Source organism: Denticeps clupeoides, chromosome 2, assembly GCF_900700375.1.
Source record: "Denticeps clupeoides chromosome 2, fDenClu1.1, whole genome shotgun sequence".
Taxonomy (NCBI): domain Eukaryota; kingdom Metazoa; phylum Chordata; class Actinopteri; order Clupeiformes; family Denticipitidae; genus Denticeps; species Denticeps clupeoides.
This window is the reverse complement of record NC_041708.1, coordinates 2486447-2504616: the sequence shown is the minus strand read 5'-3', so window position 1 is coordinate 2504616 and position 18170 is coordinate 2486447. Positions and strand designations below refer to the sequence as shown.

General features: G+C 44.4%; 1 protein-coding gene across 1 annotated transcript; it reads right to left on the bottom strand.

Moving 5' to 3' along the window:
• Positions 1 to 6115: 6115 nt before the first annotated feature.
• On the bottom strand, positions 6116 to 10769 carry LOC114767626 (ectonucleotide pyrophosphatase/phosphodiesterase family member 7-like). Its single transcript, XM_028959430.1, has 6 exons — positions 10526 to 10769; positions 9482 to 9627; positions 8509 to 9141; positions 8188 to 8431; positions 7327 to 7441; positions 6116 to 6212 (listed from the first exon to the last, which is right to left on the bottom strand). The coding sequence occupies exons 1-6, from the start codon at positions 10767 to 10769 to the stop codon at positions 6116 to 6118; spliced, it is 1479 nt and encodes a 492-aa protein (XP_028815263.1).
• Between the last annotated feature and the right edge of the window lie 7401 nt (positions 10770 to 18170).

Sequence of the window (18170 nt, the reverse complement as noted above, 5' to 3'; positions counted from 1 at the left end):
GTCTATGATGTATCTTTCATATTTATATTGCGCAGCACTTCGCTTGGCGAAGAGTTACATGTTTTATTGGAGGAATAAACAGTTTTATTTTCCATTCTTCGGAAAAAAAAGAATTTTTTTTTTTTTTTTTTTAATTAAACGCGGAAAGTTGAAATTACAGCATGGTTTCCTCTGGTCTTGGTGTTTTGCTGTAAATGTTAATAAGGGGACTGGCTTAAATTAAGAGTATCGTCTATTTATTCTTGTAGCCTAATGTCATTTAAAAGAAATAAAACCACTGAAATGGCATTTTTAGGAGAAACCTGGGTTGAAAGGTTTGTCTTGTTCCTGATTTCTGCTTGCTGGAAGTAGGGGAGGGGAATCAGGATGCTGTGGTGACGCCCCCTATTGTCGATTCGGATGAAAAATCGAATAAAAACACAAAAGAAAAGATACCTAAAATAAAACGACTAAAACGGACTTAAGAATGGACTTGTTTTTTCATTTGACTGCACCAGGAAGCCAAAATCCGTGTTTCCATCTTATTTGTCACTTCTCAGCAGACAGAACGTATATCATTTTTATAGTTTTATTCTGCATGAGGTACCAATGCAGCATGCACTTGTTCCGGCAGGGGGCGCCAGCGAGGCCTGATGCAGCTTTGATAGCCTGTCAGGTGACAGAATAAGGCGTGTAATTTAATTAGAATTAAAATGATTTAGAAAAAAAGAAAAGTCGAATTAACGATGTGATGATGATGATGATGATGATGATGATGGCGTCCCCTCCCGCTCCAAGACGCCATGCGTCCTCAGACAGTCTGAAGGCTCTTTGTGGAGGGATTAAAAAGTTAAAGACTTTCTTTTTCAGCCCCGTCCATTTAATCTGCGTGGCGCCTAGTCACGTGGTCCGTCTGGCCCGCCCACATGGCCACGCCCCCGCCCCACCCCACTGTGAACATTTCAGAAATAGTGACATTTTAAGGCTTTAGTAAGTTCAACCTTAAGCAATAAAATTTTTTTTGGACGTTTAGAAATGGAAAATATGAGCAGATTTAATCGATGCAGCTGGGTACAGATGTTCAAAGATGATTAAAAACGTGTCTTTATAACAAAAACGAATGAAGCATTAAAAGTGCCTGAAAAGTTGTCATTCTACAGCTAAGCTAATATTTCATCCATTAACATCCATGGTAACATTTTTCGATGTTATTTTAATTAACAAAGCTTGCCTAAGTGACCCTGCGCTGCTGTACTGTAAACTACTGTAAATTGCATATATGTGTGTGTTGATATATGTATACACATACATACATACACACACACACACACACACACACACAATATATATATACAATATACACAATATATATATATATATATAACATAAACACAATTTAAAACCAGCCAAGACATGTTATGAATGATTTTATTCTTAATAATAAAATTTCCTGACAGGGTGGAACAGGAACAGTGTTGGCCTAGTGCGTAAAACACTCACCTATGAACCAGAGGACCACAGGTTCAAACCTCACCTACTTCCACTTTTACCCTGAGCGTCTAAATGGCGCCAGTGTAAATGTTGCTGCTCCGTAATAGCGGGAGAGAGTCTCAGTGCAGCGGCATGACCTCTGAGATGCGTGAGATGTCGTCATGCCCGCGCCGTGCCATTTCTACAGGGGTGGAGAGAGGTGGCGTGGCAGCAGCAGAAAAAGGAAAAGATGATTACAGGCTGGATTAGCGACGCCGACGAGGACGTGTAGCAACACAGGGGCCCGTGCTGACTTTGGCCTTCTTTCTGTAATTACTTAAGGGAATTGCTCAGCGGAGTGGCATGCATTTTCACTTCCTCAATCATTCTGGACATATTTCACTTTGTTTCTCAAATTCCGGCAAATTCACACAGAGACGAAGCGCGCAGATGAAACCAGCCAGAAAAGCTGTAGGGTCGTCGCCTGGTAATGAGGCTGATTTGGGCCACTGCGGATGATTTTGTTGGCCATTGTTGTGCAATCTGTCCATTTCCAGCCAGTGCATGGAATTTACACAGTATTATTTCAGATCTGAATCATATCAAGAGCTGCATGCTGGCATAATACGTCCAGTCGAATTCGATTTCAGGTCAGCAATATTTCAAAACGGCCACATTCTCAGAAGTTAACGGATTCATTTGAGGCTGAAAATGGCCATTTCAGGACAAAACGGCACCTAAAATGTCAAACTATTGACTTGTTTTACAATTTGAGCCAAGAATCTAATACACAATAATCAACCATAATTTTTGGTGAATCATATGGAATTTTGTCAACATTGGCTTTATGTATAACCAGAGTCTACTGTATTATACTTCATGTTTTAATTGATCAACCCTTTGTTTTTATAAGATTAATAATAAAAAAAGAACTGTTTATTGAAGGAACGAACAGTTCTATTTTCCACTCTTCAGAAATGAAAAAAAAAAACAAAACATTTTGGTTCAGTTCAGTTTGCTGCAACAGTGAGACGTTTAGCTGGACCACCCTGACCACCCTGGTACCCATACGGCCAGGGTTTTACCGCATCAATGTGGCAGAAAGGCTTAAATAATAATAATAATTTCATTTTAGATCAGTATAACGGATAACGTTAACATGAGGTGTCTTCATTCCTTGTCCAGTCCAGAGGAGGTTTGTTATGACGGTTTCTGCCTCGGTCCGGTCTCTGTTGGTCCTTGAGTCCCATAACTCTCATTTGGAGGCTGTTGGATGGCTTTAAAAGTGCTCAGCGGAACTTTGAGACTGTGTGTGTGTGCATTTTCGTGTGTGATAGTGATACTGTCGTTTCCAACCGAGGCCAAATACCTCACGTGAATACGAATTCCTGGGCAGGTATCAGATGCATCTAATGATCATTACCAACACAAATCTGACCAGAGCCTTCCGACCAATAAATTCTTTACATTCCTCGCTGTGCTCAAGCTGAAGCACGCCGATCGACTCCAGATATTTAATTTACTTGTCATGAAACAGACTGGTACAGATCTGGGTCTAGATTACAGATACAGACTATATTAGTTCATACATATCAATATATTGTGATATAGAACATATAAACGTGATTGACTGACAAATTCCATCATGGGATAAGACTGTTATTGGCACAATTTCTCGTTATTCCAGCTAAATGATTCACAACTTTCTTTAAAACAAGCCCGAATCCATCCAATGTCTTGTATTGGTGGCTGCCTGTGAATATATTGAATATTTTAATCATGAATAATAAAACAATAAATTGCATGGCATCATTTTATTATTTCACTTATAAAAGTGTCATGAAAACAGTTCATATTATTCATATTTTTACTGACCGAGAGTGGAACACAACTGTCTCAAAATGCGCGGAATGATAATCAGAATTCTGGTGTGTGCTTTCGCAATCATGTTATATGCAGAGTCATCAATATTCAGCACCATGAACAGGCTGATGAGGATTTACCCTTAAAGGAGCATCTGAAATCTTAATTGTCACAGTGCCGGGGAGCAGTGTGTGGTGACCTCAGTGGCACCTTGGCGGTTCGGCACTCCTCATCCTCTAGGCCACCGCTGCCTGACCGGTTTCCTTCTGCACATAATGCACGGTTTTACAAGCCCGCACTGCTCAGAAGGCGTGTGCTATGTAGACCTGCTCAACCAACGATGGTAACCTGATGTCTATGCACATTACTGTCCTACTGGACCCTCTGCAGACCCCGTCCGATAGTCACCGATAGTCAACCCGCTACCTGGGTGTTACTTCATAATTACAGAAGTTGAGCGCAATAACCTTCATGTGCCACTGTCACTGAGGACTGTAACGCTACATATTATTCATATTTTTACCCACCGAGCGTGGTTTTATTTGTCAGACAGTGAAACAACAGGCTTTTTGCTCCTCTGTCTCATTATGTGATCGGAATAAGTGTTTCCTTGTCGCGTCTGCAAGACGTAAAGCGCCCCCAGGTGGTCCTGAGAGGTTTCACCTCCGCGAAATGTGGGTTTTGCAGAGACTGGTGACCTTGCATGGTCACCTATTCTATTCATTGGGAGATTCGCTCCTTTGCACAAAGTGCACAATGTTCTGACAGAGATATTTATATATATAAAATAACAGACTGAGAACCCTATATGGGAAAAACTTCTACACGTCCTACAGTTCTTCCTCTCCTCGAGAAATAACCATTTTCACCTTTTGTAATCTTAAAGTTATGAATTTTTTTTGCTTTCTATTTCATTCTTACTGGTCCCCAAATACTGTATCTGATGTCTCTTTGTACAGCCACTTTGATCCAGTCCCACAATGAGATGTCCCAGGACGTGCCGTTTCGCCGCCTGTAGCTTTAAATGCTGATGAGGAGGAGAGCGGCCTATAGAAGTTGAGGGGGCATTTATGGAAATTACACCATCAACACAGACAGGATGTAGTGAAGCAGAATGTCCAAAGCTCTCTTTGTACCTATCGCCATTTCTAGCCACTGCAGGACCACAGACAGGCTGGGGGAACTTGTATTAATGTAAAATCATCTCACAAAGTGACATTTTCATGTCAGCGGACCATGAACTAGTAACTGGTCAGGGTGAATCTGTCTTGACCCATATGGTCTAATTTCAAGATTAATTGCTTCACTGCGGTGCAAGTGAAGGCTTTAGAGTCTGAGCCAGGATCCTTCCTGGCCAACGTATCCCAGCATCTTAAAACAGTTGGGAACTATGGGACTTTGAGGGACAAGGTCTTCACATCCTCCCAGGTTCCTGAGTGTTTATACCAAGTGTTTTCTGGATTTTTTTTGTGGTATATTAGAAGAGTAAGATCCATAAATTTTGAACTGCAGTAAAGTGCTAATAATCTATCAGCATGTTGTGGCATTACAAGCAAAGAAAATGAAGGGGAATGGAGGATGAGTGGAGGCGACAGGTCCTTGGTATTGAGGAACACACTCCTCAATCAAGCACTGTCAGTAGTCGAAGAGCTTAAATTCCAATCAGATGGCACATTGTTGGGACATATATGGACATTTGTAGACTGAAGCAATCACATGTCAATCATGTCTAATGTTCATCGATGATTACACCTGGACAAGAAGGGCCGGACGGGTCTCCAGGATAAACGGATGGTCTTATTTCTCGATGGCTTTGTCTGGATTTTCCCCCAATTCGGGTTCCACAGGTAGGCTGCAACGCGACAGTGAGAAACTGCTGGAATGCCCTGGCCTGGGGAGGCTTGCACCCACATGCCGAAATGCCTATCAAGAATCACCGCGTGATTCACACAGCAGGAATGTCTTGCATTTATGGCAAAGGATGGAATAATTGGGGGGGTTTATGCTGATGTTCAGCTCCTGACTCAGTGTTTCCGAGGGCTTCCTGGCCCGGCCCGGCCCGGCCCGGCTCTCCAGTAACACGTATCTGACAGGTATGTCAGCGCGGTATTTGTGGTCAGGCCGCTGAGCGCCGGGCCTCGTTTGAATAAATATGTCGTCCAGCCGCGTGCCGGGGTTTCACCTCGGTGTAAGGCGACAGGCTTCTTGCCCGCCCACGACGGGACGTGGCGCTGGACCAAGACCATCGGAATCGTCCTCCGGTTCCTGTGAAATGCTTCAAAAGCTTTCATGGTCAGACAAATCTACATTTGCGTCTGTCTTGCCTGGTCTCTGGGACTTTTCCTGGACTTTTTCATTGCATTTTCCCCATGATTCATAAACTGATACTACCCCTGATGGGCTTCATTTGAACACTTTTATCCTCACCCCATTTCCGCTGTCCAGACTCCCCTGATTGCATTATGATCTATTTGCATGTGTGTCAATGTGCCAAATCTTGACACTAATTCCAAGTTTCTCCAATATCTCCTTTTTCGCCAGGGATGGGTAGCATCAACCAGCTCACCTTGCGTGCTTTCTTGTACCATATCACCGTGTTTTACTGGTTATAATGTGTTAAGTACCCTCCACCTGATTGAAGGGCGTTGCTAAGCAACCGGAATCAGTGGAATAATTTTTTTTTTGAGCCGGAATCAATAGTCTCATATCTTCTTAGCAATTTTCTTACCATGTTGGGTCTGAAGCACGGCGAGCTCAGGCCACAGCCCATGTCCCCGTACGTGAGAATTCTCACCTGGGGCGCTCAACCAAATGGCTGCAGGAACACGAACACGTCTCGTGAAAAAAGCGGAGTGGCGGGAGATGCTCGCGAGCCGGGCTGGCCTTGCCGTAGCGGGTGGCTGGGGCCACAGATTACACTACGGCGCACTGTTCAAACTGTTTATGCATACCAGCCGGCTCTGAGTGGCTCTCTGTCGCGGGCTGTTTACACAAACTTATTTTGGGAAAATTCCACTGGACTGGACAGCATTTCGCCATAAATCATTGAATCTGCAGCTTTGTGTAATGATAACCTCTGTCACTCATGGGGGGGTGGTGGTGGTGCGAGGAGGGGGCGTGTCTCTCGCACAGAGGTGTGTTATGCGTTCGTTATTAATGTTTCGCGCAAATGGTGTTTGTAACTTACTACCAACCTTCCTCAAGATTCAGACAAAACTCAAAGTAATTTAAGGCCAACTTTAAATTAGTTTATGGCACCAAAATTAGAACATTTTAAACCATAGATTGAAGCTCAAATTGGCCAAAATTACAACAAAAGAAATAATAATTAACAAAAAAAAAAACGCATTAAATAGCGAGAGGTAAGTTGTTAATGAAAATCTTAGATGGGCTATATTTCTATTTTCTATGTAGTTCTGATTTCACTTACAACCTATTAAAAACCTATAAAATTCCTATTCTGGCCTCCCTGCTGAAACTGTCCTGCTCACCATGAAATTCTTCACCAGTATCCAGCAAGTGACTCCAAGCATGATCAAGACCCATTTATGTATAGGCCTAGATATTCCTATAATATTTCTATAACCCTTTCCATGGCTTTTCATAAACACATACACACACACACACACACACACACACACAAACAACAACAAAAAATTATTTTATTTTATTATATATATTTTATATAATAAAATTGTCTATTCATTATTCAAATGGCTCAACATGTACAGGGCATAGACAGGTAAAAAAAACATTATTGGACCAGTAGATTTACATTTAATATTACATTACATTTTTACATTCGTGGCATTTGGCAGATGCCATTATCCAGAGCAAATTCCAATGCGCTTTTTTATTTTCGGAATTTCCTGACGTGTTTAAAAGTGTGTTTGTCTCTCAACGCTTGCTTTGTCCTTAAGATTCGTTTTATCCTCAGACCTGCGGAAGGAAAGAATTCATCACGATTCGGCCGGGGAAGAGTTTTCCACCAGAAAATGAACCTGCGGCGCGTACCTGTGGCTCTTCCGGCCCTGCCTGCACGCAGCCCGGGATGAGACGATGACAAAGACCAAGAGAAGGAACCCTGACACCGCAGACAGGCCAATGAAGACACCAGACTGGCTTGGGCCTGTCAAATGGAAAACATATATATAAAAATATATTTATATGGTGTAAGAAAATGAGTGACTTGTCCTATTTAACGACACACAAAATGGCCATATGAAGGTTTGCCTGATACATGGAAAGTGAAGTGACATGGTGCACGGCTATCATGTGCATTGCTCAGTGGCACCTCGGTTTTGAACCCACAACCTTCCTATTCTAGGTCTGTTTCCTTACCTGCCTGGCCACCGCTGGCCCAAAACACGAAACGGTGATAATATTGTGTAGTTATGGTTCTTAATGCCAGTTAGTAACAGTCAGCAGTAAATCGTGCCCGCTGGGTAAAGGTGGTAAATTGGCCCACGCAACTGTACTTGCTGTTGTAATTGATATTATTTGTTTCGCCATTTCGCATGGACTTGTGCTCAGGCGAGGTACATAATGTCGTGTCTTACACAAGAGCCTGTAATGGCTTTATGGCGGGAGAATGTCCCGACCGAGCAGGGACGGTAATGACTGTCTGATTACCGCAATCAGCAGAATTAAACAAAGCATAAAAAAGATCTTATCTGAGCGTCAGCAGGTACGCGAAGACGCTCGTCTTAGTGTTCTTTAATCTCAGCAACGAATTCAAAGTTCAAAGTATCGGGCAGAAAAAAAAAGACCCTTCTGCTAGATCTCGGCTGAGATTTACGGAGGATTCATGTTCCGACGCGGCGCCAGCGTAGCCTGCACGTGCTGGAATTTTCCATTATGACCTCATCGGCTCACCTTTGGAGTCACACGGGACGTCGGGAGAAAGAAGCATGTGCCTGGTGGCGTCCAGGGAGCCATCATTGGTCTCAGGGGTGATGCCCAGCAGGTGGCACATCAGGGGGTAGATGTTGACATTCTCGAATGGTCCCACCATGAGGTTCCGGTGAAAGTCAGGCCCCACGGCCCTGAAAAAGGCCTTCATGTCCATGAAGTGGTTGTCGAAGCCGTGCTCGCCCTTGTTGTACTGAACTGGGAACATCTTTGGGAAACGACAAGCGGAGGATTAGTGGTGGATTTTCGCTCATCGAGTAAAAAAAGAACACCGACTGCACTCACTCCGTTGATTACGTATCCGGGGTCGGCGTAGAGCATGATGGGTAAAATGCGAGGGTGCGCGCCGTAATGCAGTCGAGCGGGCATGTCCTTCCGTTTGTAGACGTGAAGGTTTGGATGAGCGCCTTTCAGGGCGAGGTAGACCTTCTCCAGCAGCCCTTCTTTGGGCAGGAGCATCGCCGTCGGGCCGTAGTCCAGCATCTGGAACTTGATGTCCCGGAAGGAGAAGTCTGGGAAGTTGGACAGGGTGATGGCATTGGCGCCGCTGCCGTGGTGGACCGTGGCCATGCCGTGGTCGGCCGTGATGATGATGTTGAGCCGCGCGGCCAGGCCGTGCTTTTCTACCGTGGCGCGGATGTATCCCACCGTGCGGTCCACCATCCGCACCACATCCCGCCGTTCCGGGGAGTCCGGCCCGAACTTGTGTCCGGTGGCGTCGGGTTCGCCGAAGTACACAGACACGAAGTCCAGATCCTGTTTGGCAAACCAGTCGCCGATGACCCTGTCGATGTTTTCCCGCCAAACCGTCTCGTTGCTGTAGTCGTAGAAACGAGGCTCCACCTCCTTCACTTTCACCGTTTCCCTCTGGTACGTGGCAGCCGTACCGGGGAAGTGTAAAGACCCCGCCTTCAGACCCTGTGATCAGAAAATCCACAAACAGCAGATGAACCTTGGCTGGAGGACAGAAATCTGCCAGGAGGTGTTTCTCAAAGTCAAGGACAGGTTTCGGAAGGACAAGCATGTTGCAATGTCAAGGACCCTTCATCTCCTGCCAAGGCTGCACTTATCTGTCCTTGAACCCACGTGCCCAGGAGGACGAGCCCATTCAAATGATGGGATCTCACCAGACTTGGGGCGAACACTGCAGACCCCTCAGAATAAAATCTTGTGTTCCATGTGATCCCATGACTCCTGGTGTTCTGGTGACCTCGTCTGATCAACGGGAAGAGTAATAAATGACCATTGGAGTCCTCACCTGCCGCTGAGCCGTGATCCAGATGGGGAGGCTTCCGTTGTCCCAGTAATCGTTCACGAACTGTGTCATGTAGTACTGCTTCTTCTCCTGAGTCGTGACGTTGAACCACACGTTGTGGATGACCCCGTGGTTCTCAACGTAGCGACCTGTGGGACGATTTTTTTTTTTTTTTTTACATATTAACATCCAACTGTTGTATTTATGTCTTCATACAAGAAGGAAAGTTTACTGAATTTGAGTGTGAACTAGTCTTGCTCAGGGTCCGTTCTAGACAGACACACGAAGGGGACATGGTGGCAACAGAGGCGGGGAATGGGCGGGGAATAACTGTTTTTGTCCTGTAACCGGATTGCACCTTTTCAGGCCTCTGCCCTAAGACCTGTCCAACTAGGGTGTCCCACCTGAGGGCTGAGCTTACCCCTGACCACGACATGGTGGCAATCCCTCTGGGGATGGGGGGCTAAAATATGAAATATTCCTCATCACATTATAACTAAGAACATTTACCTGAATCTGATGGCCTATATCAAATATATTCAAGCCCAACAGCAACACGTCTGACTGATGCGGATATTTCGAAAACTAGCATCTCGCAGCATTAACTTCCCACCGTGAGCTGCTGGTGTGGAGAGTGAACGAGTGGTCGCGTCAGTACGTGAAACTGTTGAATGAGTGTCGGGGTCCTCCAGAAAACTGAAGATGAACAACGGACCAGTTCCCCCGCTTACCGTACAAATGTAGATTTGGTTTCAGATACTGCAGTAAATGGTGTTCATATTCATTTTGTGGGTAATATTTCGTTTTTTTAGGTTTGACGTAAGGGGGCAGGACTTGTGTTTAATGGGGCAATGCCCCTTCTTGCCCCAGAGCAGAATCAGCCCCAGTTTTGCTGCTAAAAAATACAAAAAGTACATTAAACATAATTAAACAGGCAAAGAAAATGTGAATGAAGTGGATTATGGTGCTTTTTATATCACTTGTGCGCCACCAGTTAAATGAATGAACTATGAAGTCATGAATTGTTGTCACTGGAGGCGAACCGACCTGTCAGGATGGTGAAGTGTGACGGGCTGGTCATGGTAACGAATGGCGGCGTGACGTACGCAGCCTTGACGCCATCCTTCGCCATGCTGTCCAGGTTGGGAGTGTCCACGTCTCGGTCGTAGTCCCATCGGAAGCCGTCGAAGGAGACGAGGAGCAGCTTATTCCTGACCTCCCGGCACGGGCTCCGGGTCGGGGCCGCCAAGGACGGAGTGACGAGCAACAGGCAGAGCCACACCGGCCACATTGTCACATGGAAAATGTCAGGATCGAACCGTTCAAATAGCTCTGCCTCGCCTCAAGGTTTATAACCACACCTACTTATCTTATCAAGGATACCTTGTTCCAGGATTCCTTATCAGTCAACGTGCACCGATGGTGTAAAAGTAAGCAGTTCATTTTCGCCATATTGATGTTTATCACAATATTCACATTTCTATATGGCAGAGGGAGTCATGCTTGTTTTGTTATATTTTATAGAAGAAGTGCTGACACTGTCATGCAGAAAGCTGTAAAATATGTCATGACCAGACTATGAAGTTCACTTACACTTGTAGACATTTTCCACAATATAAGTCATATCACAGTAAACATATATTCATAATCAGAATATCTCACCACACGTTACTTTAGTTAGTTATGCCTTTATTGTCATTGCACTGACGTTGGATACAACCAAAAATGCAGATGCTACTCACCGGTATTTAACAGACTGTGGCAGTGCTGACAGTAATCAGTACCGTAGAGATACCGGAAATATACACAATATACCCAATATTTGCAGTTCACAGGTCAGTATTCATGCGTTTTTTTTTGTACATATGCAAATATTCTAAATAGTTAAGATTATTGCACAATGTTGGTCCTAGTACTGATGGACAACAACAATGGGGTTTGTGTATCCTGCCACCTAGTGGAACATGTGGCTCATAAAATCCTCAGTACAGTCGTATATGGAGCCAAAGAACCTCCAAATCTGGGTCCAACAAAATGACAACAATAATATGAATAATTATAATAATAATTATAATAAATACATTTATTTAGTAGTAGTGTTGTACTTTATTATAATACAGAAAATAATATAATATAGATTGTGTAGTTATATTTTTTTTATCACTGTACGATTAACTGGATCCCATGGAGTAAACGTATTCCTTGTTTTTCATTGCCTGTTGTACTGTGTGTGTTTGTGTGTGTGAGATTTCTGTATTTGTATGCAACGGAAAAGCATTTTTTGGTATGAAATTATGAACGACGAGCCTTTCCTGTCATTTCCCATACTAACCGGTAGAGGGAGACATTGTTTCAAGGTTAAATTCACTCATCTGTTGGGTTTCATGCACTGTAAGCTTGATTCGTAACATACAGGCACTTTGCATACTCTTTCAATACTTTTTACATTTTCAGGTGTGATGGAAAAGAAAATTTCATGACAATTCACGACAAATATAGAGCTAGTGTGCCTTTCTGGAGATTTCTTCGCCGTTTTTGCTGCCGCAGCCCGGTCATCCTCACCATTGATTTTGTGTGAGATATCTGTGCAGGCCCTCTTGACCCGTGCAGAGGGCACGATGACAGCGAGCGCCCGCAGGCTTCCACGTTTCATATGGAACTTTTATTGACCCGGCATCAGCCGTAAACAAGGGAGGTTTACATTCCCGTCGGCTGTGCCCTCCCGGTCGACCCGCCCGCCCCCCTCGCCTCGTCCCATTGATAACCCTGTTCAGATTCGCCGCTGCTCTCGAGGGCCCAGCGACGTGCTTATGAAGTCCGGCTGGGATCAGTGACCTCGGGAGGGGCCATCTTCAGCTACCAGTATTATTATTATTATTTAAAATTAAACTGAAACCTCTCGTGTGTGTTTATGTGTGTGATAAAATTCCAAATTGTAGCATTTCCTTTAACAAATTCCTGGCATTACCATATTGCACTCCTAGAAAACTTATTCATATTTCATACATATTAATAAAATGTTAATGCATGAAATCCTCCCAAAATCTGCCAGGCATCACATTTGAAAAAAATTACTAAGAATAATGCCAGGATTTAGAGTCTCGCCAGACAAAAAAAAGGATAACTATCCAGTTTAGTTTAGGTAAATATTGCCTGTCAATAAATTATGGCTTTTAAAGGATGTTTTTCTTCTTTAAATAATTTGAACATGATCTTCCGTATTCAGCGACCGGATATCTGGGCAGCGTGCTGGTTTACAGAGAAGAAGAAATCTGCTTAAAAGATGCTGCTGTTTTGGGAATTTAATTTTAGTTTCCGAACGGATTAAAATTTTTAATTCCTTGCTGGTCTCATAAAAACTTGTTTTCTCACTTTTTCCGTACTCCGCGGCTGCGGCTTTATGTGCTCGGTGTAATCTCCCATACCTTATTCAGCCAACTGCATCGCATTATCTGAAATGCAAACAGCGCGATGCATGCGGCCCAAAATCCGACAGAAGCAAACAAACAAACAAAAAAAAGTCATAAGTGCAGGAAATATAGAATATTGTGCAAATAATCGCCAATCAACATGGTGGGTTTAGAATAGACTACTGCTCATGAGCAAAACTTATCGAAAAAGGGAACTCTGCTACTTAATGGTGGCAATGCACGGAATCCGGCACTGTTTCTCTTATTCGTATTCTATTCTATTTCGGTGTATTATATTACTTGAAATACAGGGGCTAATTGTTCATGTGAATAATACTGTGATGTGCAACAAAAAAAAGAACATATTTAAAAGCCAAATTTCTCAGTGGGTCTCTTCGTAACCGTTAGGAAGCTGCATTACAGACGGACGGAGCGCTGCACACATGACAGGACGATGTGCACAGATGCACAAGCAGGCAGTATGCCAATACCGTTTACTGTCATAGATACGCAGAAGCGGCAGCAAAGTGCAGGTTAAATGGTGCCGGCGAGAGCGTTTCGGATCGATATGTCCTCGCTGATGGCGTTATGCGCTGTACACATAATCTGATTGTGAACAGCAGTTTCACGTGTGAGCAAACAGAGAGTCCCCCGCCAGGGACGTGCACAGGCCTCGCTGGACGGACGGGTGTCGAGCGGAAACGACGCTTCCTACAACCACGGCGTGCTCCCGCTCCACGTTCATTCGCACTTTCACAAGGGTACGATAAATAATCACATATCACCCCCAAAACCATGCGATCTGCAGTCACATGCAGGAAATAAATCGATTAAAGTGAGGAGGAGGCGGTCCTCCTTCAACATGCATGATGGTCACTGCTGCGCATTAGCACGAATCTGATGATACGGCACGTGAAAGTGGAGCGATTGTCATTGTGGAGCAACGAAACGTGTGCTCTGCTTTTAATCCATCACCCTTAGTGAGCAGTGGGCAGCCATGAAAGGAGCAGTTCGGGTTCGAACCGGCAACCTTCCGATTACGGGTCTTTTACGGGTCATTTTAAATAGACTAATAACAGTGAAGGGTGGAAAAGTTCACCATTATATTTGAGATCCTGCTTCGAAGGGCATTGATGGCTCAGTGGTCGAATTGTCGCATGCCACAAAGGTAGTGGTTGGTAGTGGCCTAGTGGGTAACACACTCGTCTATGAGCCAGAAGACCCAGGTTCAAATCCCACTTACTACCATTGTGTCCCTGAGCAAGACACTTAACCCTGTCACTACTGATTGTAAGTTGCTCTGGATAAGGGCGTCTGGTAAATGCCATAAGGGAGTGGACTCGTACTCTGAAGGTTGCCGGATCGAAATCCCAAACCACCAAGGTGCCACTAAGGTACTGTCCACACACACTGCTCACTGTGAGCCCGCCCACTGCTCTATAAGGGTGATGGTTAAATACAGAGGACACATTTCGTTGTGTCACCGTGTGCTGTGCTGCAGTGTTTCACAATGTTGATCACTTCACTTTCACTTCAAATGTTCTAAATGCAATAGAAAAATATAAAAGTGTTATTAAATTTTTGTAACAACAAAATCATTGAATCAGTGATTTCTTGCTATTTTTGAGACCAATTTCATCTTCTAAAAGATTTTTGCGACAACTGGAAACTGGATTCATATGTGATCAGAACTTTATTGAAAAATATTAAAATTGTATTCTACCCAGAGACATCAATGGAAAAAATAGGCAAACAAATGTCGCTGTGCACAATGTCCGACTTAATAACTACTTACTAATGCATCATCACTCATTTTAAAATATAAATATGTCCGGTTACTGTGTTTTACTGCTACTGTTGTAATATTGAGCATTGCACTGATGTGAACAGTTGAGTTGAGTTCATTTTTGCATCAGCAAACAATATTTCAACCAAGTCAGGCGTTGGGTCATGTGATCTTTGGTCAGACTCGGGCTGCTCACCACCGTTTCGCCATTAAACATATTGCTTGTTTGCTGACACTGTATTAACTTGCGCTCGGCTAATTATTAGCGACCTGAGCTCACGAGGACGAGCCACGTGACCCCAGCCGGCTCCCTTCCTGCAGGAAGCTGGCTGATTATTCACCGGCGGCTCGTGATAACCGGGCCGGTGTGAGTTCAAGGCTAGCGTCCCGTCGGTGTGAGCAGATAACACCAGGCCACGCTCGCTGCCGCGGAGTCTGCGGTTGACAACGTGCGGCCTGTCGCCATCGTCCGGCTTCATTTCAACTGGCAGTGTACACGGGGCAGCCTGAGGAGCGGGGACGCGCGGGCGGGACGCCCAAACGCACACTTGACACGTCTCCGCTGTCCATTTCCCTTAGATTGGCTCCGGCCCACTGATCCGCGGGAAGAAAGTGACGGCAGCTCTTACTCACCGCGAGCGTTCAACCAGATGCGGACATATGACACTTCATATTCTTCATTAAAGCATGCACCGCGCTGCACCGCGCTAAGGGCTTCACTTCGGTTCTAATATCCGTATTTTATCCCCGTTTAACTCGGCCAGTCAGCTAGGCATAAACGCTCATTTGCATGAGAATTGGTGGGCGACGTTCAAGCAGGACCTCAAAAACAGGACCGAACAAAGAACCGGGCTGGAGAGAGAGTGCTAAAAACTATAATTAAGGTAATAGTATGAGTAGCGTGTCCCACTGCTAGTCAAGTAAAATGGGAAGTGTCCACCTAAGCAAAAGTCAAGAAGTTTCTACATGCTGCATTGTACGAGGGAAAGGTTGGTGTTTCATTAAAATAATATAATGGTCAAGCAATCCTCAAAAATTTGAATCAAGAAAAAAGACAAATCCACCCAGATCCTGGTTCAGTCCTTAGTAATCTCACGACTGGACTACTGTATCTCCCTTCTAGCTGGTCTACCACTATGTACCATCTGACCTCTACAACTAATACAAAATGCAGCAGCACGACTGATCTTCAACCTTCCCAAGTTCTCCACACCCCCCCTCTGCTACGTTCCCTCCACTGGCTCCCAGTAGCTGCACGCATCAGGTTCAAAATACTGATGCTGGCCTACAAAGCCAAACATGGAGTAGCACCATCCTACCTCACAGCCCTTATTACACCTCGCACTGCACCTCGTATACTCCGAGCCTCCAGTACTGCTCGCCTGGTCCCTCCATCTCTGAAGGTAAAAGGAAGACGCTCATCTAGACTCTTCTCCGTCTTGGCCCCTCGGTGGTGGAATGAACTTCCAGCTCAGTCACTGAGCACCTTCACACGGCAGCTCAAGACCTTCCTCTTTAGAGAAGATTTAGATGAACGTTTAACCTTCTTCTTGTCTGACTTCTGTATAGAAACTAGAACAGAGTGAATAAAAAGATTGTATTCATAGTTGGGGGTCCTAGTGAACCAGAACTGACCACTTCATCCATGGTGACATGGAAGCACGTTGTAAGTCGGTCTGGACTACTTAAACGTAAATGTAAATGATGTTCAGTCGGCCGTATTTCTGATCCCAACGCGATCCTGTGAGCACGTATAGATACGCTAAATAAGGGCTGTGAGGTAGGGCGGTAAATATTCAGGAAAGAATCGATGATGCCTCCGCATGGTAAGTGCTGAAATGTCTGAAAGGAAGCGCGTCAGTGATCCAGCTTGAAGGTTCTCTTCTTAGAGACCCGAGTCGGCTTCCACCCTTTCACATCGGCTGTACAGCGCTACAGTCTCTCAGCGTCTCTTGGACGCCTCCAGTGTTGGGGCAGAGGTGGCCTAGCGGGTGAGGAAGCGGACCCGCATTCGTAAAAATTGGAGTCCGGCGAAGCGTCAGTCTAAAGTAAACGCAAAGAGATTTGCATCAAGGAATGAGACACAAATATTAATTAGCTCTGCAGCCGCAGACAACTTAAGCTCATCTTATTTCACTTCATGGGTAATTAATTTGCTCAAATCCGCGCCATAATTCATCCCTGCTGAAAAGAAATGCCTCGCTGCAGCCGGCTGAAGCTCCACAGTTCTATCGACTGTTGGGGGGCTGCGCTATGGGCGCCTCCCGGTTTTTATTAATGCGTCACCATTGTTTGTTTATCTCGTAAGGGTTATTAGTTGCATCTGCGTTTCATTCCCAAAATCCTTTGATTAATTAACAATGTTAATTATGAGCGCGAGAGACAAGATGTGCACGGTTGACTCTGCGTCGTGGAGTTTATCTCCGAGACATATGCTCTCGGCCATTTCTCCTGCCTCTGTCTTTAATTGTCATTAATTGCCAAAAAGGCTGCGCTCATTAAATTACAGATATGGGCATCGTCTCCAACGCTAACGCTCGCTTCCAGAATTTTTTTTCATCTGACTCTGTATCGGAACAGAACTGAACTCGGGGTCGAGATGATGTGGGCAGGACAACATACATGCCCAGGGACTATCCTCGAGATGGAAAATTAGCCTCAGACTAATTAAAAAGGAAGTAAACAAGTAAAGTAGAACATTAAAAAAAAAAACATTAAAAATGCAGATAAATCATATCTTCATGCAGATGCCAAGATTCTTTAAAAGATTGGAGTGAGATTGAATATTTTAAACAGTTCTTTTCCTTCTAAATGTTTCAACATGCATGCAGTGGGACTGTATGTGCAACTAACCCGGTATCAACGTAACGTATCGTAATTTACTCAGAAACAACAAGCGTTGGTTTCTGATTGGCTGGTAGGTGGCAAATAACTCTGTTCAACTCTGTAATCCTCTATCTTGGGACAACTTTGTGATTGCCATCCCAGACCAATCTAAATGTTATGGGATGAAAAAATCAAAAATGCCTAATGAAATGATTACATTACACGTGTTGCCTTAACATCAAGAGAAAAGTATAGAGGTCATATTTGGGAAAGGTACTTACGCTTTGTATGCTAATGACGTGCTAATAATACTGACTAACTAAGCTAACGACTGTGAACACGCACAGCGCATTAGTTGAAGAAGAACTGTTTCCTGCTCTGGAGGCTTTTTGACAAGGACACAGCTTCCTCGCGTACGACTCTTTATTGCACCCCTGGTCTTAATAGAAGGATTAAGGGCATTGATTAGCCTGAGCTTTCAACACTCACGGCTTCCCAAGGCCTTCATTGTTGCAGTTGGAAGGCCCGTAATGAAAATGGGATCGATATTAACGGCATGGCAAAAGTCCATACGTTTCCTGAACTCCTGATGGACTTTTGAGTTCAAAAATACAGAGTTTAGTTCATATTTGTGAAATTTGCACTTGGAGCGGCGGACGTGTGTCGGGAG